Here is a 26,810-nt window from a genome sequence, read left to right as displayed (position 1 = left end):
GGGTTGGACAATGGATGGATGGATGGATGGATCTCCCATAACAATAATATTACTATAGACTACTGTATTATTTAAAACTGTGTGCTTGAATAACTTATTTGTTAAATTAAACTGCAATGAATACTGTTTTTATCTTTGATATATTGTTTGTAAATTATAAACATAGAGGTTTATAGTAGGGTAGAAGCTAGGTCAGTCATCTTACAATGTCTTGATTTGAGAGTTTTATGTGTGATGTTTGCATGTTCTCTCCTGTGGCTGAAATTAAATTGAAAATATATTAAAGAAATCTTGTCCTTAAACTAGGATCTCTTTGAGTCAGAAACCAGGCAAGAGGAAGCTTGTCCATTGTGTCTTTTTATTTCTTCTTCAGCAAGTGCTGAAGAGGGAGCACACTGTACAACAATATTCTAAGGGACAGTGTCCTAGGCCGAGGTTGGGAGCAAGTGGTCAAAAAATAAGAGCAGAGGTCTATATTTGTAAAGAACTGAATTTCCATAACAGTGCTGAATTAATGCATACACATTACCTGACATTTACTTTGATTGGTTCATTGGCTTACACACCCATCTGCTTGGTTTAAAGACATGATATATTTTGGGCAGAGAGTAGAGCTAGCTTAAACACACCAAAATAAAAGTCTTATTTCAATTCTTGTTCTTCTCTATTCAGCTATTACCCTTGAAATTTCTGTGCATGTGACAACTATCCAGTCTTGTTGGGTGCAGGACATCTGCTGATTTCTAAATTTGAACATAGGAATGCTCTGAAATAGAAAAAGAAGCTTGGGAAGATTGTTCATCCTGACAGTATTGATTATCCCTGCTAATATAAGATGGAGAGTAGACCATCTGTTCATATATTGTTTGATTTTTTCCATGCTGATGCAAAATTATGTTGAAAAAGATCTTTATTTGTAATGTTTGCTCCTAGATTTTTTAACTGTTCTGATGTCCAGTCTAGTATGGTGTGCTAGAGAGTTCACTGGATAAAGCACACTATTATTCAAATTGATTTTGAGTCCTGATACCTCTTAAAATTCTGTGCATTAAGGACTAATGGTAAAGATGTTTGTGCATCTGATATATATATATATATATATATATAGTACTATATCATCTGTATATAGTGATATTTTCTGTTCAAGTCCTTTTCTGATAATCCCCTTCATCTCTAATGTATTTTGAAAGTGAATGGCTAATGGCTAAATGGCGACTGCAAAGAGCAAATGGTGATAGAGGGCACCCTTGTCGAGTACCATTTTCTAGTTTGATGTAGTTTGAGATCTTGTTATTAATACAGTCTAAGGCTTCTGGACTGGTATAAGTAATTTTATCCATGCACATATATTTGGGCCAAACATAAATTTGTGTACAATGTGGTGAGTAGGTAGTCCCATTCAACTCAAAGGCTTTTTCTGTGTCCAAAGATAATAAGATCTCTGGTGTGTTAGATTTTATTGATGAGTATATTACATTAAACAGACACTAAAGATATGAAGGTGAGTGTCTGCCTTTAATAAATCTGGTTTTGTCTTGTGTTATTACAGAAGGAAGCTCTTTCTCAATCCTTCTAGGTAAAACTTGGAAATTTTTAATACCTGTAAGAAAGTTAAGGAATGTTTTAATATTAAACTGTTGTTTATTAATAAAGCAATTAAAGCTTCCCCAGCACCGTCATAACAACACAGGACATCTTACAAGTACATTTACAGACAATGAACAGAAGTCAGTCTAAACACAATACACTGTTCTTACATTTGGTCACATCATTGGCTTATTTTGTTCAAAATGGGCAACTCTCTTAACTTAAACTACCATCAGTCCAGTTTGATCTAGGATGTCAGAAGAGCTTTCATGGTTTACTTCCTTTGACCACATATTGTTATTAAGCCTAATATTGTGCTGAAGTTGTGTTTCACATACTTATCAAACATTGTAACCAATAAAATACATTGTCATCCTCCTACAGCTTTCTTCAGTGTTATGCTAGATGGAACATTCTTGTACCATGAAGTTATCACTCTAATGTGATAACTCATCTTATCTTGCTCAACTGGAGGAATTCCACTCTGTTCTTCATATTGAGGATGTGTAGCAATATTTAAAAAAACAATTACCAGTTCCTTCAGATATTTGTAGCCCTTTATCATCACCATCATTAGACAGCTCCCTTTAAACTAACAGTCCACCTAGTCTAAATGCTGTAAACTTTTTTTGGATTTTAGCTTTCCCCAGTTGCCTTCCTATTACTATTTGCGTTTCTTTTCTTTTTTCCTTTTTTGGTGGAAAAGGGAGTTATAATTAGGACTTGTGTATCATTTGACTAACCGTATTTAAAATATGTCAAGTACAGATTTAGTAGATTAAAATGCATTTTTAATTGAAATCATTAGTAGTTTAATAATATATCAAGCTGGAATTACTTTAAGAAGAGGGACCGGAGGGTCTGTTCCAACTACAGAGGGATCACACTCCTCAGCCTCCCTGGAAAAGTCTATTCGGGGGTCTTGCAGAGGAGGGTCCGACAGATAGTCAAACCTTGGATTCAGGAGGAACAGTGTGGTTTTCATCCTGGTCATGGAACAGTGGACCAGCTCTATACCCTTAGCAGGGTCCTGGAGGGTGCATGGGAGTTTGCCCAACCAGTCTACATGTGTTTTGTGGACTTGGAAAAGGCGTTCAACCGTGTCCCTCGGGGAATCCTGTGGGGAGTATTCCGAGAGTATGCGGTACCGGACCCCCTGATAAGGGCTGTTCAGTCCCTGTACGATCGGTGTCAGAGCTTGGTCCGCATTGCCGGCAGTAAGTCGTACCCGTTTCCAGTGAGAGTTGGACTCCGCCATGGCTGCCCTTTGTCACCGATTCTGTTCATAACTTTTATGGACAGAATTTCTAGGTGCAGCTAAGGCGTTGAGGGGGTCCGGTTTGGTGGACTCAGGATTGGGTCACTGCTTTTTGCAGATGATGTTGTCCTGTTTGCTTCATCAGGCCGTGATCTTCAGCTCTCTCTGGATTGGTTCGCAGCTGAGTGTGAAGCGGCTGGGATGGGAAGTAGCACCTCCAAATCCAAGACCATGGTCCTCAGCCGGAAAAGGGTGGAGTGCCCTCTCAGGGTTGGGAGTGAGATCCTGCCCCAAATGGAGGAGTTCAAGTATCTCGGGATGTTGTTCACGAGTGAGGGAAGAATGGAGCATGAGATCGACAGGCGGATCGGTGCGGCATCCGCAATGATGCGGGCTCTGCATCGGTCTGTCGTGGTGAAAAAGGAGCTGAGCCGCAAGGCAAAGCTCTCAATTTACCAGTCGATCTATGTTCCTACCCTCACCTATGGTCATGAGCTATGGGTAGTGACCGAAAGAACGAGATCGCGAATACAAGCGGCTGAAATGAGTTTTCTCCGCAGGGTGTTTAGGCTTTCCCTTAAAGATAGGGAGAAGCTCAGTCATCCGGGAAGGACTCAGAGTAGAGCCGCTGCTCCTCCGCATCGAGAGGAGTCAGATGAGGTGGCTCGGTCATCTGATCAGGATGCCTTCTGGACGCCTCCCTGGTGAGGTGTTCCGGGCACATCTAACCGGGAGGAGGCCCAGGGGAAGACCCAGGACATGTTGGAGGGACTATGTCTCTTGGCTGGCCTGGGAATGCCTTGGGATTCTCCCAGAAGAGCTAGAAGAAGTGGCCGGGGAGAGGGAAGTCTGGGCATCTCTGCTCAAGCTGCTGCCCCCGCAACCCGATCTCGGATAAGTGGAAGAGGATGGATGGATGGATGGAATTACTGTATTTAATGTGTTTCACGGGCGGCGCAGTGGTAGCACTGCTTCCTCGCAATTAGGAGACCCGGGTTTGCTTCCCTGGTCCTCCCTGCGTGGAGTTTGCATGTTCTCCCCGTGTCTGCGTGGTTTCCTCTGGGTACTCCGGTTACCTCCCACAGTACAAAGACATGCAGGTTAGGTGCATTGGCGATTCTACATTGTCCTTAGTGTGTGGGGATGTGTGTGCGCGTGCCCTGTGGTGGGCTGGCGCCCTGCCCGGGGTTTGTTTCCTGCCCTGCGCCCTGTGTTGGCTGGGGTTGGCTCCAGCAGACCCCTGTGATCCTGTAGTTGGGATATAGCGGGTTGGATAATAATAATAATAATAATGCATTTTATTTATAGGGGCACTTTACATTAGCAGTAAATCTCAAAGTGCAACATAAAAAGATTAAACAAAGGCAAGGCAAGATAAAAACAGAGATAAAACAACAATAATTATAGCATTCTTGTTAATAAGCTTTCCTAAATAGAAAAGTCTTTAGCTGTTTTTTAACACAGCCCACAATCTGCTGTGTTCTTAGGCTCTCTGGTAGGGCATTCCAGAGCCGTGGAGCAGTGGCTGCAAAGGCTTGGTCTCCCATTGAATGAAGTTTGGTCACAGGGGGGCGAAGGTGGTAGGTATTTGTAAAACGGAGGTTTCTTGTAGTGGATTGTAATATATGGAGATCTTTAAGATATTGTGGAGCATTTCCATGGATACACTGGTGAGTGAACAAACAGAGTTTGTATTCGATACGGAGATGGATAGGGAGCCAATGAACTGACCGAAGGATTGGTGAGATATGTTCATATTTGTTCATATTGGTGAGATATGAAATATGTTCATATTTCCAGATAATGGATGGATGGATGAATATGTTTCACTTTCAAAGTGTACTTTTAATTATGAGGCATTTTTCATCTTGAGAAAAGGTAGTCAGTTTAAAATGCAATAAATAAACAATAATGACGTTAATTCTGTTTAATATTTTGGAAACCTTATATTATTTCTGAACTCTGTATGTTTGTTAATTTTGTAGATAATGAGACAGCAGTTTACACGTTAATGCCTATGGTGATGGCAGACCAGCATAGGTAAGTGAAACATTCACTTTTAATGACTAAATCAAAGTAAAGCTTAACTTTATGAAAGGGCACAGTAATTTTCCTGTTTGAGAAATTTATAAATAAGCTGACAACAAATATCTTCTTTCTCTATAAAGTCACACATTATGGTTGAGAATTAAAAAATCTTCAAATGAATGAAAAACCATATTAAGTTAGTCAGGCACCAGATGCAGGAAAGCACAGGTCTGGAGAAAGGCATACAATTCTTTCTTTTTTTTATTTTTTATTTATATAAGAAAATTTAATAACAGAGCATAACTGAATCAGATAAAAGTAGCATTAAAAGCATAATATGTTCCAAAAATACTGTTAAGAAACTTCATACTCAACAACTAACTGTTGAAGAGTTCTTTCTATATTACTATAGTCTGTAATGCTTCTGCATGTAGGGTCTAACAACAAATACAATTAAAATGTTCAGCCAGTCCCCAGCTTGCTTTCTTTAGAATTACAGGTCAAGTTCCGTTATAACGAATATCTTTATAACGAAATTTTCATTACAATGAAGTATTTTTATGGTTCCGACTGTTTCCCCATATGACGCGAGTATATAGAAATCTCGTTATTATGAAGTACATTCAGCAGATACTTTCATTATAACGAAGTGCCCAAAAGACCTTGAAATGCCTGAATGAATCATCCACAGAGCAGCTAGTTCTGTGGCCGCAGCTCAGTTGTGCACAATGATCCCCAAACAGAAACATTATAATTTTTTTTTCTTTCTTCGAACTTTACTCATACTGATTTTTTTTTTTTTGCCCTTTATGTTTCCTGCGGTTTTCAGTGATGCCTTTTGCTTATCGCTCGTCAACATTTAAAAAAAAAAGCCATTGGAATTTAACTCATTGTCACCCTCCTATAGAAACGGCAGACACAAAAAAACGATAACTGTTCATATTAGAAAAAAAACTTTTTGCAGCTCTCGTTTGCGGCAAAAAAAAGATGTTGCCAGTGAATTCGGAATTTCGCCATCGACACTGTCAACTTTCTTGAAAGACTGAGCAAAAAAAGAAAAAAAAAACTCAGGTTGCAAACGTATGTGAAGTGCTGCATTTGAAGACGTCGAAAAAGCAGTTTTTATGTGGTTCAGAGATGCTCGTTCAAGAAACATTCCTATTAATGCGGCACTCATTCAAGGTAAATGTGAGGTTTGTAAACTCTCTTGGGACCTCCCCTAACTAACATGCTGAAGAGCATTGCGAAGTCCGATCTCCGCCTCTATGGAAGACTGTTCATCTGTTGCCTGGGCAACAGCTATCTCAAAGATATTCTGTGTCTCTCCACCAAAGCAAACAGAAAAGATATCGATGGGTGATGCTGCCTGACTGCTGTGTCTGTGTATAGCAGAGTGGCAGATCACGGTACAATAAATAAGTGTGCCATTCCTGTTTCAAGCTGAATAAAGTTGGTTTTCCTAAAGTACTGAGACTCAGCCTCATGTTTTGGGGTGCAAGACAGGGACTTATAGCGCAACCCCGATCTTTTATGATTTGCTTCTGTGTCACTTCACTGCAGCGCTATGAGCCTGTTTTTGCCCTGCCCCGGCAAACGGACAAACAATCTTCCACAGACGCTGCAATAGCGTTTAGGGAAAGTGTATTATTGCAAGGAAATGCTGAGAAAAATTCTCGTCAGCATAACTTGTAGGCAGGAGGAGATTAAAATGAACACAAAAGAAGCTATTGAAATGATTGCAAATGCCTGGGCGCAAGTTAAAGAAGGCACTATAGTAACAAATACAGAATCTCATTACAACGAAATTTTCGTTATAACGAAATATTTTTTAGGTCCCTGGGAGTTCATTATAACAGAATTTGACCTGTATATTAATAACTTCTTGGTATGTTCTGAAACAATACTGAATCGATCCTCTTAAAAAAGAATTTGCTTTTTTTCCAAACTGAGATAATGTTTAGCATTGCTTTTTCTCTGAGTTAATCAAGATAGACTAGGATTCTTCTAGTCAAGTGAAGTCTTTGTGCAAGTACTGTTGTAGACTATAATTTGTGAAGCTCAAGGACTGTGTCTTGGATAAGGATGTAAGCAACACTGGAGAAACACCTGTCTCATTTTCTCTTCACTCTATTCACCTCAGACTGTAAATATAACACCAGGTCATGTCACTTATAGGCATTTTCTGATGATTCTGCACTAATCAGGTGTATTGATACAGAGCTGAGAAAGATTATAGGAGTGAGGTGGAGAACATTTGTTTCTTGGTGCACAGACAATTGACTTTTGCTGCACCAAAGATCCTGTACACCGATCCACTGTTTTGGGAGTGAATGAGGAGTTGGTGCACTCCTTCAAGTACTTGGGGGTCCATATCAGTGACAGGCTGGAGTAGTCTCATAACTCAGAGAAACTACACAAGAAAGGACAGAGCAAGTGCAATCCATTTAATTAAGTTCTACCTATAGGATAATACAATGGATGTCCTATAGTACACTTTTATTTCTTCTGATATAACTCCTGATATTGCCTTTAAGTCATTAAGAGTTTTGTTTCCTCATTTATAAAACTTAAAATGTTCTTATTTCATTTTGTTTTATTATCTTTAAGGTCTGTTTCAGAATTGCTGCTAAATTCAAAGTTTGATGTGAATTATGCATTTGGGCGTGTGAAAAGGAGCTTGCTACATATTGCTGCAAAGTAAGTTTCATAGATGTTGTTTTTTTCATTAATTTCCTGTATCCATAAGCATTTATTATTGTTTATGAGAACTTGTTAGGGAAATAAGTGTAACACCTTAAAACTGGGGTAAAGAAAAGATTACCGAAATGATTTTAACTGTGGCATGCTTTATATAGTTAACTGTTAAGTGTGAACTGAGGAGGAGGAAATTCTTGTAATCATTTACTTCATTTGTTTCATGTTGCATTACTCACAGACAGATGCTTGTCAGTTGTAATGAAACTGTGTTCACTGCAATATTTGACACATCAAAAAGACATCTCAACATATTCAGTCACTCACTCTATTCGCAGTACTTGCCAATACAATGTAAATAATAGCAATTTCCTTGTTTGTAACTTTTACATCAGTTTTATTAATCGAGGGAATTTGAGAGACTGTTAACCTATATAGTTGTGTATTTATTTATTTAGCATCCAGGTACTTAGAAATCAATAGCATAGCAACACAATTAATTTAAATGACTATTAATTTGGTTTACTTTGAGGATTTGTTTACAATGGACAGCATCCAGAGATTTAAAACTGTAATATTGAGAAGTTTCTAGTTACTTGCAGTAGTGTATAATTGTGTTTCAGTGCATTAAACTATGTAATCTGGAAACAGCTAGCACCGATATGACACATCAAAACAGTAAAGCTTGCAATTTGAGAGCTTAATGGCGTTACACTAATCTGTGTGGCTTTTCTTTTTAGTGCTTACTTTGAGCTAGCTGAGTGAATAATTAATAGTGTTTAAGCATTCTTCATGTCAAAGTGATATGTTTATGTGCAGATGAAATGTATGTGCAGATGAAATGTGTATGTCTTTGTTTAGGGAGGCTTGTGCATAATGGATACTTGATACCTTTGAAATTTATTTCTGCATCCTGTTTATGTGTAAAACACTTCAGTCCACCCATATAGTTCTTCATTAAAGCAACTCATTTTCTTTTTGCTCTTTATATACAGTATGTGTTTGTATTCTGCTAAGGTATTTTTTACTGTGCAGGAATACACCCTTTATGCAACAGTGAATCATGCCATTCAGTAGAATTTTTGCTAGGCAAAAATCCTTCCATTATTTAATTGAACTCATTGATATCACATTTGTTAGTACGGCGTATGAAAGAATTTAAAATATTGAAGCATGTTTTTGTCTGCATTTGAAGTTGTTTCTGGAAAACTGCTTTTATTATGATTAAAAACCCTGAATATTGCCCTGTAGGACTAATTTTAAACACATGTCAGCCACACCTGAACTTAGTAAATTATGTCCATGGTTAAGACACAATTAAGAAGGTAAGCACTGGACATCATCATAATTTCTAGCTGCAAGATTTTGCATGCCACATGTTTTTCTGAGCTTGTTCATAGTTTTATACAACTATGTCTCTTTTGACAATGAGATACTGAGTAAGATGGCCAGCTTTGTTTTTCATACTGGCGATATTCCTATTAGCTATTTCTTATTCTGTAACTGTGATTAAGTTAGCTGCAGTTCTTGCCCATGATTGTTACTGTAATTAAAAACATCTGTTTTTTAGATTCACCATCAATCTATTTGATAAACGTCATTTAAAATGCATTATTTGTTTTTCAAACTTGCCCAATTCATTTCACATACATGGGAGGCCAGAGCCTATTGAGGCATCATTACACACTATGTCATAACTAGCCCTGGACAGGACTCCAGTCTGTCACCAGCCGACTGACAAACACAGCCACACTTGTACTGGCACTCACACTGTGGCCAGTTTAGAGTCACCAGTTAACTTAACTTGCATATTTTTGGGGATCTGGGAAGAAAACTTGACGGAACTTCGATGAATAAGATACCATCTACTGTACATTAAAACTCAGCTATAGTGTGCTACCCATGCTATGAAATACTTAATAAAATGAATACATGGATGTTTATATACAGTACAAACAGAAACAGCAAAATCCCGCACCCTCAAGTCAGCTGCCTTGGTAGACGGCATGCGTTTTTGTCTTGGGTTTTTCTACTCATACAACGTCTGCTATTTTTGAACACCCACTATTGCCTTCATAAATACTATTCTAAAATAAATATTTGTAATTTATGCTTTCTGGAATTTCGTTTTTTGAACACAGTTAAACATAGATTCTGGTATAGCTAGTACACATGGGAGCTGGAGGAGACCACAAAAAAACTTCAGAATAGCCTGAATGCCTTAACAATCTTTAGAATTGGAGATAAAATTGGAAAATGCAGTTTCATATAGAGAACTGCAAAGTGCTACATGTAGGCAAGAGACTGTTAATTTTAAATGCAAGATGAGAGACCCTGTCTAACAGGAAGATTTAGGTGTTTCTTTTTGAGTTTTCATGCTTTTTTTGCAAATTCCAAGAATCTTTTTTCTGTAGTCTGAGTATTTAACAAGTATGACTGCCAGATCTGAATTAACAAGGGGGCTCCGCCCCTGCTCGCTTTGCTCGACTACCCCCGGCGTTTTGAACCCGTGCCTGCTGGGCAGCCACGTGTGAGGATGACGCACGTTTAATACGGAGCGTTCGCCCGTGTCACTCTGGGGCCCCCGACTGTTAATACGGTGCTCCGTCTGTACTATTATGCGGTGCATTGTGGACTACTGCGGACCCCGTAGTGTTTCCCGTTTCAGTTTGTATCTCGGTCAGTTGAGCTTTTGTTTTTGAAGCTTTTGAATTCCGGTCTTCATTATCTGTAACCTGCTGTCCATGTGTTTGTCCCCCTCGTTTAACCTGTTTATGATGTTTTACTTTGCTTTCTACTCTGTCTTTCATTTCTGATCTCGCTTTATTCTGCTTTTGTTTCAATGACACCTGGTCCGTGGTGAATATATTTTCCCTTTTTCGTGTAATAATTTTCATTTGTTTGCGATACTGTGATGTTTATCGTACTGTTAATAATGCATCACTGTAATGTGATTCACCTATGCTGTATAGTTTGGACGTGTGAGGATGACGTATGTTTAATACGGAGCGTTCGCCCGTGTCACTCTGGGTGTCCCCACTGTTACTACGAAGCTCTTTCCGAACTATTATGCGGTGCATTGTGGAGCACTGCGGACTCTGTAGTGTTTCCCGTTTCACTTCGTATCTCGTTTAGTCGAGCTGTTTCTTTTTGGAGCAGTGCCTGCCTGGTCTGCGGCATTTCAGATGCACGTTGTAGGCGCCTGCGTTCATTAATTATATCCAGGCAGGCACGTGTTTGTATCTCGGTCACTCGAGCTGTGTCGTGTTGAATCCGTGCCTGCTTTGCTTACGCAGTTTGAGACGCGCATTGGTTTTGGAGCCGAGACAGTTTTGCTTCCGCGGTTTCAGACACGTGTCCGTACCATCTCGGGTTTGATGTATGAACCTTTGTGGACTCCGTAGTGTGTCCCGTTTCACTCTGGGGTGGGGCGTTGACTCCTCTTGTTTTACTATGTCTCCTCCTGCGCCTTCACCACGCATTAGTGCCACTCACAATATGGCGGCGACACCTGCGCCTTCCGTATTATGTCGGTTTTTACCATGTTATGTAGGCGCCTTTGCCTTTTGTACTTTACTGCGCCTTCCGACGCACGATGTAGGCGCCTGCACCTTCCGGGTCCGCCTCCGCTGTGTGGTGTGGACGTTTAACTGTTGTTGTTTCTGCCTTTATATTCTGTATCTCGGTGTGCATGTGTTTCGTGCCTAGGTTTTTTTGAAGCTGTTGCATTCCAGTCTTCATCATCTGTAACCCGCTCTCCATGTGTTCGTCCCCGTTCTTTAATCCCTTTATAAAGTTTTACTTTGTTTCCTACTCTGTGTTTTATTTCTGACCTCACTTTATCCTGCTTGCGGCATGTCAGACGGTTCGTAGTCTCTCTCGTTTTACTCTGGGGAGGGGGGCTCCCTGTTCTTTAACCTCTTTATGATGTTTTACTTTGTTTCCTACTCTGACAGTTCGTAGTCTCTCCCGTTTTGCTGTGGTGTGGGGGGGTTGGGCTTTGTGTGGCGCCTGCGAACGTGCGTAGTCTCTCCCGTTTCACCCGGGGGGGGGGGGGGGGGGTGTTTAGTGGTTGGGTGGCTTTGTGTGGAACTTGCGCACTATGTCTTTTGCGTCCACGGGCAGGTCCCTGCGTCCATATCCGGTTTACCATTCTCGTTTAGTAATATGGATTTGATGTTGGAGTTTACAGGACTGTGTATCTTATTGTGGCTGAGGTCATTGCCCAAGGCTGACTTCTAGCCTTTGTTGCTAGTAGGATAGGCTCCTCTAACTCTGCAGTGGTTAAACAGGTTCAGAAAATTAATTAATGACATTTTTTTTTCAAATTGTGCTTTTTATATGCTTTTTATTTATTAATGATTAATTCCATTATGAGAATATTATTTGGCTTGGCATAAAAATGATAGTTTTGCTGTTTTTACGCTCATTGTTTTCTAAACCTTCTTTGTACAGTTCAGGATCATGAGGGGTTATAAAAAAAATATTACAGTGCCTTCTACTAGATGAAAGTAAGTCGCTCTACAGATTCAGTGACCTTAGTGGGATGGTTATGTGCCATTCTTCATGATCTCATAATTAATTTTATAATGTCTTATTTGTCATAACATTTTGGACATCAAGACTAATTTTTTCAGCTGTTTGAATGACAAATCATTTTTACATTGCAATTTTTAAATTTTTTTTGCTTAGTTGTTGTTTGTTCATTTTATGCCATGTCCTAACCATATTTGCTTTTACAAAGCTTTTTTGCTGTTAATAGTGTTTTGAGGGAATAAAGACTGGTTTGTTAGTTGAGAAAAGAGCTTGCATAAATTCATCCCTCCAACCATTGTTTTCTGTAGCAACGTGTATTGTTTTTGCAATTTTTTCTCTAGTGAAAAGAGTAAGGAAGGCCTTAAATGAGTTTGAAAGATGTATGTGTGGATCTCCACAGTAAAATAATGAAGTATATACTTTATAACATATGGCATTGCTTTCTCTCTCTTTTTTTAGCTGTGGCTCAGTTGAATGCCTTGTCTTACTCTTAAAAAAAGGTGCTAACCCAAACTACCAGGATATTTCAGGTTGTACGCCTCTACATTTGGCAGCTCGAAATGGGTAAGAAATGATGCCGACTTCCATATTTTTCATTTTGTTTATTGCTTCTATCATAGTTTAATATGATCATTGTGTGTTTTAAAGCATTGTGATTGCATTTTTTATATACCATTTTCACATTATATGTTTTAACTTAATACTATTTTGTAATATGATCATTGTGTGTTTTAAAGCATTGTGATTGCATGTTTTATATACCATTTTCACATTATATGTTTTAATTTAATACTATTTTGTATGTATTTTATTATGATTAATTTTTTTCTGTATTGAGTGACTCTCCTGTGGCCTCATATTTCTCAAACAGGCAGCCAATTGAATGAGACTCAGAGCTGAATTCCACCTGCTGAAATTGTGTTAATAAGAAATGCCTAAAAGGGCATTCCTTTTCATTAAGATGTATCAGACATTTTTATATTGTATACACTGGAATGAATGTATTAAATATTCCCAAATTAATTTTTAAGAGTTATGTGTCTTATGTATGTTTAAAACTTCCTTATGAATTGCAAGCTAAACTGAATGACATACCTTTTTAATTGCATTTTTGTTTGCCCCTGTGCACTTTGTAAATTTTCAGATTTTAATTGAATTTTAAAAAGTCAACCACAGACACAAGAAATGCAGTTTACAGCATTCCATGCAGTGCATGCCCAGTGGTAAACGTGGAACAAACATCTAAAAGACTTGCAACACGTGTACAGGAACATTGCAGTGCAGTCAGAAGGAAGACCCACAGTCACTGATTTACACACAGGCAAGTTTCATCGGACACACGTTTAACTGGGACACCGTGAAAGTAAAATTCAGGGCCAATACTAAGAGTGCCAGAGAGCTGGCTAGATCGTGGCTCTCTAATGAAAACGCCATTAACAGATACTCAGACTTGAACCCAGCATATGCAGGCTTAAAAAGAAGAACACTACTTGATACAGTACAAATAATTGCACCCAGAAGCAGTGTTCCAACTGACACTAAAGTAAGCATGAGGGATGAGCATGGCCTAGGTATTCAAATCAGTTTTATTTACTTATATTTACAACTGCCAATAGATTTATGTGCATGATCTTTATCTTAAAAAATAATAACCAGACAGGTTCAGATGATATGTGTCTTCAAAATGCTTCTACTGCTGCTGCAGCACACCCTGGACAATACCACTACAATACATTCATCAGACCATCAGATGTATAAATGATTTTGTGAGTCTTGTAGTTGCAGAATTGTTCCCATGTCTCAAGAGTCCGTCAGTCTGGTGTATTGCAAAAGTATTGGCCATATGAATGTGACAATGGGATGACACTGCCATAGATGGTTGCAGAAAGGCTTTCCTAAAGTTCTGGAATGTGTGTACTTCTACCACAACGATTGACAGATCACACAATATTCGATCACACTCCCTAATGCCTCCTTTCCAGGCTTTCCGTAGCTCACTGGGTTATGTCTTGTCACGCTTGGGTCACAGATTTGCACAGAGACACAGGAGGTTGTAGAAAAGAAAGGAACTTTATTCAAAACATTGCAAACAAACATTTGTCTCTTTTCAAAAGTTTAAACGTGCTCCTCCATGACAATTCAGAGATGACAGTTTCCCCAGGAGGAGAGAATGTCTGGGAGAGGGGTAAGGAGAAGCAAGAAATCAGTTTTAAGCAACTGAGAGAAGCCCGTATAGGCTTTTTGACAAGGCGGAATACCGCGCGGGAGGCAGATTACGTGACAGAGCCGGCCAGAAGGGAAAGGAGAAATGTGAAGGTAGTCTGTCTATGTTTCCTAGGGTTTTTCCCAGGGGCGTCTGTGTCTTTTTGGGGGTACGATTAGCTTCGCAGCTCACACCCCCTCCCTCAGCTTTATTCACGTTTTCGTGAATCAAGCGATTCTCCAGACCAGGTTCAAACAGACGAGACAGCACATCAGCATTAATGTGTTGAGAGCCAGGTCGATGTCTGACTTCAAAACTGTAAGGTTGCAAACCTAAGAACCATCTCATAAGACGAGAGTTTGTATCTTTTTGATGGTATAACCACTGAAGTGGAGCATGATCAGTTACTAATGTGAACTTACGTCCCCATAAGTAATAACGTAGCGCTTCTATAGCCCATTTAATTGCCAAACATTCTTTTTCAATAGTTGAATAATTGCGTTCTCTTGGGAGTAATTTCCTACTCAAGTAAGTGATAGGGTGTTCTTCACCATCAAATACCTGGGAAAGGACCGCTCCTACTCCGAATGCACTAGCGTCTGTTTGTAGAATAAAATCTTTAGAGAAATCAGGATTTCGTAGCACTGGATAAGAAGACAAGGCTTTTTTTAAACCTGAAAAGGAACGTTCGCAAAGTTCTGTCCAAATAATAGGGCAGTTTTTTCTTCCTTTAGTAAGTTCTGAGAGTGGAGCAGCCCTATCTGCAAAGTCAGGGATGAATCTTCTGTAGTAACCAGCTAATCCGAGGAAAACGCGCACCTGTTTTTGCGTTTTAGGATGTGGGTAAGCGAGTACCTCCTCTATTTTCCTTAGTTGTGGACGAAGTAAACCCCTGCCCATCAAGTAACCTAGATAATGAGTCTCAGACATACCTAGTTTACATTTCTTTGGGTTAGCAGTTAATCCAGCTTGTTTCAGGCTATCAAGTACAGCTTGTAGGCGTTGTAAATGTGAATGCCAATCATTGCTGAAAATCACCACATCATCAAGATATGCTCCAGAATATTCAGAATGTGGGCGCAGTATTTGATCCATCATTCGCTGAAAAGTCAAAGGGGCCCCATGAAGACCAAATGGGAGTCTAGTAAATTCATAAAGTCCATCAGGAGTCGCAAATGCTGTTTTTTCACAACTGTTAGCCTCTAGAGGCACCTGCCAATAACCCTTTGTGAGATCCAGTGTGGAAATATAGGTCGCCTGACCCCCCTGATAACCCCTGTTATCATCACCCCTAAAACGGGGTGATGATAACAGCCCAATGACGTTTGTCCCAACCCAACAAAGTCGCCACTTGTTCAAAAGCCAAAAGAAACAGCTCTGGTTCATCAGACGGACCGATCTTCGACAGCACATTCTTAGCATTGTCCGGAAACGGCGGCAAAGGAACAACACGTCTAGCGACTTGCGCAGGAGTTGGAGGACGTTCGGAATCCAAATCATCTTCTGGATCGTATGGGAGAGGAGCATTCTGGGCGATTTGAAAAATGTATTCGGCTTCCGCTTGTGCTTGTGCGTCCATCTGTGCAACCACTTCTGGTACCACTTGTCACGCTTGGGTCACAGATTTGCACAGAGACACAGGAGGTTGTAGAAAAGAAAGGAACTTTATTCAAAACACTGCAAACAAACATTTGTCTCTTTTCAAAAGTTTAAACGTGCTCCTCCATGACAATTCAGAGATGACAGTTTCCCCAGGAGGAGAGAATGTCTGGGAGAGGGGTAAGGAGAAGCAAGAAATCAGTTTTAAGCAACTGAGAGAAGCCCGTACAGGCTTTTTGACAAGGCGGAGTACCGCGCGGGAGGCAGATTACGCGACAGAGCCGGCCAGAAGGGAAAGGAGAAATGTGAAGGTAGTCTGTCTATGTTTCCTAGGGGTTTCCTAGGGTTTTTCCCAGGGGCGTCTGTGTCTTTTTGGGGGTATGATTAGCTTCGCAGCTCACAGTCTCTCACAATGGAGTATTGATTCATGGTGGTGGGGCTCCATTTATGACATCTATTACATCATCTATCATAGACCTTTTGACATCACAAGAGTATGAGGTCCAACACAAAAAAAGAGACTGTGCCTCTAACTCTTATTTGATAAATTAACAAAATTAACTACAATCACCTTCAAAATAGTTCCCTTCAGAGAAGACACACAGCTGCATACAATGCTGCCAATGTTCAAAGCAATTCCGCAGATCATTTTCTAAATAGCTGCTGAGGATCTTGTACTGACAAAAAATGGGTTCCTTTGAGCAGCGTCTTATACCATTCAAAAATGAGAGCACTTCACTATAAGTCAATATTTGAAAAGTTTCTGTCATGGATTTCTTCAGTTTCTCAAGCAACTTGATGTTAACTCGCTGTTCACTCTTACACTCTGACATTTTCCGAATGAAACATGCGTCCACTCGTACTCAAGTCCACTCAAGTGAAGTGATCGAGTTGAGCCTTTTTCACTGTGACAAGTAAGAAAATGTTCCATAGACATCTCTTTGTTTCTCCCCTCCCACTCTTGGTTCCCATGCTATAGGATTAGTTTTGTTGTTTTTGTGTTGGAACTTTAATATCTGTTTTGGTGCTGGTTTCAAACATTCTGAAATGTCTTGGACTATAGTTGAGTCATGTTCATTGATTAGTGAAACTTCTTTCGAGTTGATAATCACCAGATTTTCACATGAGAATAGCATGGATAACAGTGTAGTATGGGGAACAGTTTTAAATGACAGCTGTGATAGCTTGCTAGAGGCAACTTAACTGTGCTGTTGTACATGGTGGGTATTATTCATAAATTGATACAACTTTTCCTAGCAATAACAAGACAATGGCTGACTACAAACCTCTGTCTTTTCCCAGGAATGACTGAGTAGCTTTAGCACCATTACATTTTTCAACAGAGTGTTTTTGGGACAATGTGTGACACTATACACCTTTAATGGACCTTGGGTTCTCTGGAGGAACAGTTTACAAAGTGTAATATAGTTCATCATTTAGAGTCTTTATAAGTCCATGCAGTTGTGCATAGATGCTTGCATCACCAAATATTGATATGTTACCTAATTTAGACAGTCCTCACATGCTGCTATGTTCTCATCCAATGAGTAGTTCTTTTCTCCTAAGTTTTGTCAGAATTTCCTATCTGTGTATCACCTGTTGTGTGCACTTGTTTTCATGCAAATTAAACTAATGTACCTGGATGCAAGTATTTTTTCTCTCTGAGTATGTGTATGGATGTATATATGGACAGATATGCAGCTACATGTAATTTATAAGAATGAAAATGTGTATATGTTTTTGTATTTTAGGCAAAAAAAGTGCATGGGCAAATTGCTGGAGTACAATGCTGATGTAAATATTTGCAACAATGAAGGTTTAACAGCTGTAAGTTTTATTAATTTTAATTTTCGTATAGCAGTTCACTATTCACAGAAGCACAACATTTAGCAATTTTGTGGTTTAATCATGAATCTATGATGGAGTTCAACATAATAAGGCTAAATATTTTAAGCACATTCTTTCTCTAGACGTTTATTGTAATGACTCAAAGCTTGTGTGTTGTGTAGCCCTCTTTCTGAATTTATAATCATGCATTATCTTTTACAGTATATGTATTTTTTTATTTTGAATTTTCTTCTGATTGAAAATAAAATCCTTTGCATTTTATGCTCAATAGCTACCAAAATCATTGCATGTTGCGCTTAGTATTTACTGTAAATCATTTTAACCTGCTTACCATAAAATAGTGAAATCACTAGCTCTGCATTCTCAAAGTGCCAGAGTTCTAGGTTCAGATCGGAGACCGAGAAATAACTATATGGATTTTATACAATGTCTCCGTGTTTCTTTGGACTTTTTTAATGCTTCACTTTACTCTGTTTGTATTGTCACATCCCAGAAAATGTCCACATTAGGGTCAATTTGACCCATATATTCAGTGTGTGGGAGTTTGCCCTGTGATGAACTGATACAATGTCTATCTAGGATTGATTCTTGATTTGAAACCTAAAAATGCATTTCTACATCCAAACTAAGAATACTGTTATCTTACAATCTTCTAAATTTTTCACAATTGTATTATTATGCTGGGATTGTCTCCATCCACCCTGCAACCCTGTTCTGAATAAGTGGGTTAGGACAATGGAAAGATTTATTGTGTGTTTGGTTGGTCAGTATGCATACTGTATGTCTAGTGTATGCCTGATATATTTGTGTTTGTGTGTGTATTCTGAACAAGTACAGTTGGGTCAGGCTTTATTAACTGAAACAGTATTTCTTCGAATCTTTTGGTGATTATTGAGACATAGATCTTATACTGTGATTACAAAGGAAGTGACAATTTTGAATGGTTTCCACTTTTCAGAAAAGTGGTAAATCTCCTTTCACTCGTATCCATTTACATGCAGATAATACTAAAATGTTAGATGTTTTCTTTGAATATCTTATAGAATTTGCTTGGTATACCATCTCTCTTGTGCTTTGTTAGTTTAAGATGAAAAATGATATTAGACTATTTTATAACATACTATATTGTGTCTGTCTTCTCAGATAGGAAATTATTTTTGCCATAATTTTAAATACAGGTATACAGTAGATCATTAGAACAATTCTGATGAGAAAAGGCAATTCAGCCTAACAAGTTTGTCCATCCTATTCACCCAGATTCTCAAAAGGAGCATCAAGCCAATATATAAAGTTTCCTAAAGTCCTTCTCTCCACCACACTACTTGGTCATTTATTCCATGTGTCCATGGTTCTTTGTGTAAAGAAAAACATTATAACATTTGTACTAAATTTGTACTAATTCAGTTTCCAACGGTGTCCCTAAATTCTTGCTGAAGGATTATTTTTAAAGTATTATTTGAGATCCACTGTACTAATTGCATTCAAATTTTCAAACACCACTACTGTAATCTCTGTTTACTTCAACTGAAAATGTTAACTACTTTAGTCTCACCTTATAGCTCGCACCTCTCAGTCCCAGAAACAGCATCATTGCTGTTCTCAAAACATTTTGTAGAGCAGTTACATCTTTTTTATAATATCAAGACCAAACCTGTACACTTTACTCCAGGTGAGGCCTCACTAGGGCTTTATGAAACCTAAGCATAGCTTCCCTTGAGTTATACTCCACACATCGGGATATATAATCTAACATCCTATTAGCCTTCTTGATTGCTTCTTTTCACTGTTTTTATGGAATCAACTTCACTATGACCCCTAGATTCTTTTCATAAGTTGTACTTTATGAGGAAGGAATTCTCTGACCTTCCATTGTGTAATCAGATGTAACATTTTTACTTCCTCTATGTAGTACCTTATGTTTACTTGCATTAAATTTCATTTGCCACAAATCTACCGTTAAATATACATCTCCTGCCTCACTTATGGTCACAAGTTCAGTGTGGCGACTGCCCTGAAGATATGGGAGAAACTTGGCTGGTTCATTAGACTGAGAGACACCAGTTGAAGAGATCTGCAAATGCAGTTAACATGCCTTCAAGATGAGGATGTGCATCAAATATGGCTGCTGGTAGAAAACATATCAGTATGAATAGCCTGAAATTTCAAGGATGAACGAGGATTAAGTAGCCAAGTTAAATGAGTGAAGAGTGAAGGAAGTGAAAATCTTTGGCCAGGCATCTAGCTCTGTTACACCCGAATGGAAAATAAGGGACATTGCTGTCTTTATCCAATGGTATGCAAATGCATTATTTTATTTGCTTCTGCATACACAAGTTGAAGCATCTTTGAGAGACAGCTAGTTTGGTTAATTTGAAATTTGAAATTGGCAATCATGAACAGAGGTGAATCTGAGATTGTTCAGGTCTAAATTTTGAGTGGCTTCTTTAAGTATTTTGGAGAGTATTTTTCTTTCTGGTACAGAGTTTTAACTGATTTCACTGCCCTATGGTGCCAGGAAAGAGACTCACTGGTGAGAAAGTAGATTTTAGAGGATTCAAATAGCATAGTATATAGATATTTTCAGTGCTAGTAACTGTGCAAAGTTTAATTTGGATTGAGTGACTATTTTTTTAATTATTAGTCCTAACTCGCATCCTAACCACACAGACATTGCTATGAAAGTAGTCAAATAGTGTTCAGAGATGTCTAAAATGTATAAATTCATGTAAAAATCAAAGTGAAAATGTTGACTTATGGTATAAGCAGGGAACATAAATCTGAGGTATCTAGCACATCACTTTCCCTACATAAAGGTATAATTTTTGCTTCAGTGGTGGCCAAAATGTTTGCAGAAAATGCAAAATCATTACCTTTTTAGAGTATTATCTACTAGCACAAATTTGGTGAAAATCAGTAAGCTTGTGAGCATGCCAAGTTTCATATGGATTGAGTGATTCATTTTTTGTTTTTTTGTGTTGAAAGACTTACATCCTGATACACAGATGGAAATTCACATAAAGTGTTGAAATATTTTTTCAGGAATGCCTAAAAATATAAGTCTGTGAAGACCTTGCTGTTAAAACATCAACCTTGTCAAAATACTTTACCAATATATACATATACAGTATGTGTGTGTATACTGTACATAAATATCACTGTAAACAAACATGTTTTACATTTTTTAATACTGTATTCCTTATATTTTATCAGATATTGAAAAATCAGAAGTCAGAGATTAATAATACATTTTCTATGATAATGTTCATTGTTTTATTATTTACTACAAACCTTTTTCTGAAATATATGTGTAGATTCACTGGCTGGCTGTTAATGGACGAACAGAACTCCTTCATGATCTTGTCCAACATGTCTCCAATGTTGATGTAGAAGATGCAATGGGACAGACAGCACTTCATGTTGCATGTCAAAATGGCCATAAAACTGTAAGTTTTTAATTTTCATCTCATCTCTTTTAATTTTTCTGAAGGTAATACATTTATTTATAGTTTTATTAATAGTGTCCTATATAAATAAAACAAAAAATTTTTTTAATGTTTGTAGAGACTGTACCTGTCAGGATTGATGATGGCAGGTGTAGTAATAATATGTTTTTTTATTAGTACAGTACTTAATACTTTTGTGACTGGAAGGTCATGTATTTATGTTATTATTTTTATTATTAGTTTTGTGCATGTATATGTTGCATGTTGTGTCTACACATGCGTTTTCTGTATATGATCTCATTGGTCATTTTGAGCAAATTGCTTAACTGTGCTGAGAATCCTAAGTTGGAAGGCTGACACCAGTCAGTTACAGATGAAGCAGACTAGAGGTGAAGCAGACTAGAGGAGCAAGTCTTTAGTATTGCAGTAGCCACAAGTTATAAGGGAGAGGATGTCACAAGACAAAACTTGATGTGTGCCATTTTTTTAGGTATTGACAACTTAATTTTGCAACTAAGATTATTTATATACCTACCTAAGCATTCAAATAATATAAATAGATTTGTATTAAGAAACTAATATTATTACAATATATTATTATATATACATTTTAACTTCATACTGTTTATAGTGTTGTGTGTATGCACAGTATATATGTGTATTGTTCATGTAAACATTTTTAGGTGTATCTGTAGAAGAATATTACCGTGAAGCATAATTTGTACATTTTTGCATTGATAGAACTTGGTCAGCCTCTTTCATTTCCATCAAAATACAGAAGCACCAGACACTGTATATAAATGTTAGGGACTTAAACAGTGCTAGAAATACTGTATGACTCACACTTACTGGGAATTCCTTGTTCATGAGGAAGAATTGCAAGTCCTGGTCCTAATGAATGGAGTTCAGTGCCTTACCCATACCTCTTGCCACCAGGTAGAGATACATTGATCCATTCAGTGTAGTGTGTATGCAGCCTCAGACTTCTGAAGTATCACAGATCTATTATTTGTCAATCTCATGTTTTGCTACTGCGTGATGGGTCACTCAAAATTTTTATTCTGCTGGGCATGGCCGTGAAAATAACCCCATGATGTCTGTACCCTCCCACGGACTGTAGAGAGGATCTTATCAGTGAATGTGTGCGATTAGTCGTCATGAAATGGGTTACACTTTTATAATAGCATAGAAACTAATCCGTGGGAACAAAATTTAGGCAGAGTGGTGGCTCTGAGGCTAGGGATCTGCACTGGCAATCGGAAGGTTGCCAGTTCGAATCCCGTAAAATGCCAAAAGGGACTCTGCTTTGTTGGGCCCTTGAGCAAGGCCCTTAACCTGCAATTGCTAACCGCTTTGAGTAGTGAGAAAAGCGCTATATAAATGCAAAAAAAAAAATCAACAGATAGCAAGGATTTACTGTATATATTTGAATCTAAAAAAAAACATTCTCACTGCTTTATATACATCTGTACTGTTAGTGCTTTTTTATATTTTTGTATTATCGTTAACATTTTTACATTTTTGCTCATGATGCATATATACAGTACTGTGCAAAAGTTTTAGACAGGTGTGAAAAAATGCTGTAAACAAAGAATGCTTTCAGAAATATAAATAATGATTGTTTATTGTTATCAATTTACAAAATGCAAAGTGAGCGAACAAAAGAAAAATCTAAATCAAATCAATATTTGGTGTTACTACCTTTTGCCTTCAAACCAGCATCAATTCTTATGGGTACACTTGCACAAAGTCAGGGGTTTTGTAGGATTATGATCAACCAATTATACCAAACAGGTGCTAATGTTCATCAATGTCACACGTAGGTTGAAACACAGTCATTAACTGAAACAGAAACAGCTGTGTAGGATGTGTCCCTGAGACTTATTAATTGTCATTGCGAAGCAGAGCCTTACTGGAAATTGGAGGCGTTTGAATTGAAATGGGAGATCAGAGGGTATAACGGGGATGCGAGGAATAAAAACTCTCTCCCCTGAGCCACTGCCAGTAAAAATATTTGCCTCAATTAGGTTCTTTTGCAGACACGTGACCTGAAGTCTTGTGCCGTTACAAAGTTTCGGTGGCTGTACGCAAATCTATAATCGGCTTTTTTGAGCCAAACCTGTTGTTTTCGTATGAGCCGCTTTTTATTATTGGGATTGTACCTAGAAACAGAAGCTCTATTAACTTGTGGATTTGTGTGCGAATATTTAGCGGCAACGTCTCTATGAAGTTGTGGATTTGCCTGTGAGTATTTAGTGACAGCGTGTCTATTAACTTGTGGATTTTTCTGTGGAGTATTTGGTGGCAGCATCACGAAGTTGTTTCCGTCTAGCCGCATCAGAAAATGTACCACGACGTCTGACACGCCTCCTTTTTACTGTTTTCTCACAGCTTGGATTGCTGCTGTCATAATCGGTTTGAGCTTCATGGTTTGTTTCAATTACATTAGTATTTGCAGGACTTGTTGTGTTGAAGTGACATTCTGCATCTGTCACGTGTTGTAAGCATACAACCAGTTTCATCGGTAACTTCGCATCCAGCTTTTGAGAGTTGAAACATTCATAAACATCAAAGTGTCCACTACTCAAATCGTTACCTGTGAATCTAAGATGTTTAAGAGGCATTGGCGGTTCTCCAAACGTGTAAAATAGGCAGGCAGCCAGCTACGTGGGAGGCGTGAGGATGGGGGAACGCAATATAGGCAGGCAGCCAACTACGTGGGAGGCCGGGGGATGCAGGACGCAACCCCGCCTCACACGGAGACCGAGCTGCAGGCTATGGACGTATATATGTACGTAAGTAGGATTCAGTTATGACCGTTATGCGTAGAATTTCGAAATGAAACCTGCTTAACTTTTGTAAGTAAGCTGTAAGGAATGAGCCTGCCAAATTTCAGCCTTCTACCTACACGGGAAGTTGGAGAATTAGTGATGAGTGAGTCAGTGAGTGAGAGCTTTGCCTTTTATTAGTATAGATTTTCTTTGATGACATATGTATTAGGTTCGCTTCCCGGGTCTTCTTTGCGTGGAGTTTGCATGTTCTCCCCATGTCTGCATGGGTTTCCTCCCACAGTCCAAAGACATGCAGGTTAGGTGGATTGGCGATTCTAAATTGGCCCTAGTGTGTGCTTGGTTCCTGCCTTGTGCCCTGTGTTGGCTGGGATTAGCTCCAGCAGACCCCCGTGACCCTGTGTTCGGATTCAGGGGGTTGGAAAATGGATGGATGGACATATGTATTATGGATAAATATGTTGTGTACATGTTTTATTAGCTAAAAAATGTGTGTTTTAAGGGAATTTTATTTTTTTAGTATTTGTATGTTCACTGAACAATAAGCCTTTCATTTTATATGTAAAAAAATAACACGTAAAACCTGTGGTCTGTAAAATACCAAGGTTTCCACTTTAATATAGAACATAGGGTTTCTACATGTCTAGTTATGCAGGACCTCAATGGAAAGAAAATTTTAAAGGGTAAAGAGAAAAAAATCAGAACTGATATCTGAATCGGCCACCTCTAGTAACATGAAATCAGTGATCATTATTGATCCTACAAAAACCAGATTAGAGCATCCCTACTAAGAATTTCAACTGGAAAGCCCATCTAAACTACTGTCTTAAACTTGTGGAGGTGAAAAAAGTCACTGAATGAATGGTCTAAGTTGCATATATCATTTCAGTCTCGTTTAGCTAAAATTAATATAATTCCTTGTTTTAATTTCATGAGTTTCATGAGTTCAGTGATCATCCTTGCTCCACCTCCAGTAGTAGTTGACAAGAATGAATTCATGTAAAAAAAAACTAATTTTAATCAATAGAAAACACAAATTAGCTTACTTCATGTACACCTTGCTCCTATTCCTATGATTTTGTAACTTGAAAGTTTAGAAACATGTTAGAAAGCGTATGTATAGCGTAACATTCAGGTGCCTTCAAGAAATTGTTTCCATATCCATTAATTTGTAGACAAATTGTTAAATTGTTTGCATTTTTTACTTTTACAGTCATGAAGATCATGCACAAGAGCGTGACAATTTAATCCCCGGAGTAAACCTGTAGTAAAAACGTGCGCATTTATGCGCTAGTGGCTACTGTCGCCTTTGAAGTAATACTCCTTCAGCATCTATGCATTTAGTTAGACAATATTGCAATTGGTGGAAACATATTCAGTGATCCCTCCTTGATCGCGGGGGTTGCATTCCAGAGCCCCCCGCGAAAGGTGAAAATTTGCAAAGTAGAAACCATATGTTTATATGGTTATTTTTATATTGTCATGCTTGGGTCACAGATTTGCACAGAAACACAAGAGGTTGTAGAGAGACAGGAACTTTATTCAAACACTGCAAACAAATATTTGTTTCTTTTTCAAAAGTTTAAATGTGCTCCATGACAAGACAGAGATGACAGTTCCGTCTCACAATTAAAAGAATGCAAGCATATCTTCCTCTTCAAAGGAGTGCGCGTCAGGAGCAGAGAATGTCAGAGAGAGAGAAAAGCAAACAATCAGAAATCAATAGGTGCTTTTTGGGCTTTTAAGTATGCAAAGCACCATGCGGGAAGCATGTCGCTTGACAAAGCAGCTGCAAGGAAGGGAGCAATGTGAAGGTGTAGACTTTCAGCATTTTTTAGACGAGCGTCGGTATCCTCTAGGGGTGCGAACAGCTCCCCTGCTCACACCCCCTCCATCAGGAGCAGAGAATGTCAGAGCAAGAGAGAGAGAAAAGCAAACAATCAAAAATCAATAGGGCTGTTTCAGCTTTTAAGTATGCGAAGCACCATGCGGGAAGCATATTGTGCAACAAAGTAACCACAAGTAAGCCCAGCAAGGAAGGGAGCAATGTGAAGGTAGTCTTTCAGCATTTTTTAGACGAGCGGCCGTATCCTCTAGGGGTGCAAACAGCCCCCATGCTCACAATATATTTGAGGAGTTTTATTTAATACGTAATACGTGCTCTGATTGGGTAGCTTCTCAGCCATCTGCTAATAGCGTTCATTGTATGAAATCAGCTGGGCAAACCAACTGAGGAGGCATGTACCAGAAATTAAAAGACCCATTGTCCACTGAAACCCACGAACCAGCGAAAAATCCGCGATATATATTTAAATATGCTTACATATAAAATCCGCGATACAGTGAAGCCGCGAAAGTTGAAGCGCGATATAGCGAGATATTACTGTATCCACGTTACACCGGTTGTCAGAAATGTCTGAATATCTTCATCCTTTTATGGTCGTTTTTGTTGTTGCGAGATAGAAATCATAAGGGGCTTAGACAGGTGAATAGCATGGATGATCCAATATGGTAATTGATTTCTTAGCCAGAAAGTCACAAACACTGAGTGCATCTTGGCTTGGGACATTGTCATACCAAAGTTCTGGTCTTTTCGTTCGAACAGAATCTCTTGTTCAACAATTTTTTAATGGACTGTCCTCTTCACCATTCCGGGAATTAAATGATCACACTTTGTAATTTACCTGATATGATTACAAACAGCAGGAGAAGTGAGCTGGTGTGACAAGGTTTTGCACAAGTCACTGCTGTTGACACCAGTCTGCTACTGTTTCACTAACTTGCAGTACAGATCTACTTTGTCAACAGAAATGGATTTCAGTTTA

At 38.6% G+C, this 26,810-nt stretch overlaps 1 protein-coding gene across 2 annotated transcripts in view; it reads left to right on the top strand.

Moving 5' to 3' along the window:
• hace1 (HECT domain and ankyrin repeat containing E3 ubiquitin protein ligase 1) overlaps positions 1-26,810 on the top strand; it is a 164,767-nt gene that overhangs the window by 11,283 nt on the left and 126,674 nt on the right. For both annotated transcript variants that reach the window (XM_028797644.2, XM_028797643.2), the window contains exons 2-6: positions 4,831-4,885; positions 7,481-7,570; positions 12,563-12,667; positions 17,657-17,732; positions 21,065-21,196. In XM_028797644.2, coding sequence (XP_028653477.1) covers positions 4,831-4,885; positions 7,481-7,570; positions 12,563-12,667; positions 17,657-17,732; positions 21,065-21,196 — 458 coding nt within the window. The remainder of the gene's footprint in view (positions 1-4,830; positions 4,886-7,480; positions 7,571-12,562; positions 12,668-17,656; positions 17,733-21,064; positions 21,197-26,810) is intronic.

The sequence above is a fragment of the Erpetoichthys calabaricus genome, chromosome 3 (genome assembly GCF_900747795.2).
Source record: "Erpetoichthys calabaricus chromosome 3, fErpCal1.3, whole genome shotgun sequence".
Lineage (NCBI taxonomy): Eukaryota > Metazoa > Chordata > Cladistia > Polypteriformes > Polypteridae > Erpetoichthys > Erpetoichthys calabaricus.
This window is presented reverse-complemented; position numbering and strand designations above follow the sequence as displayed.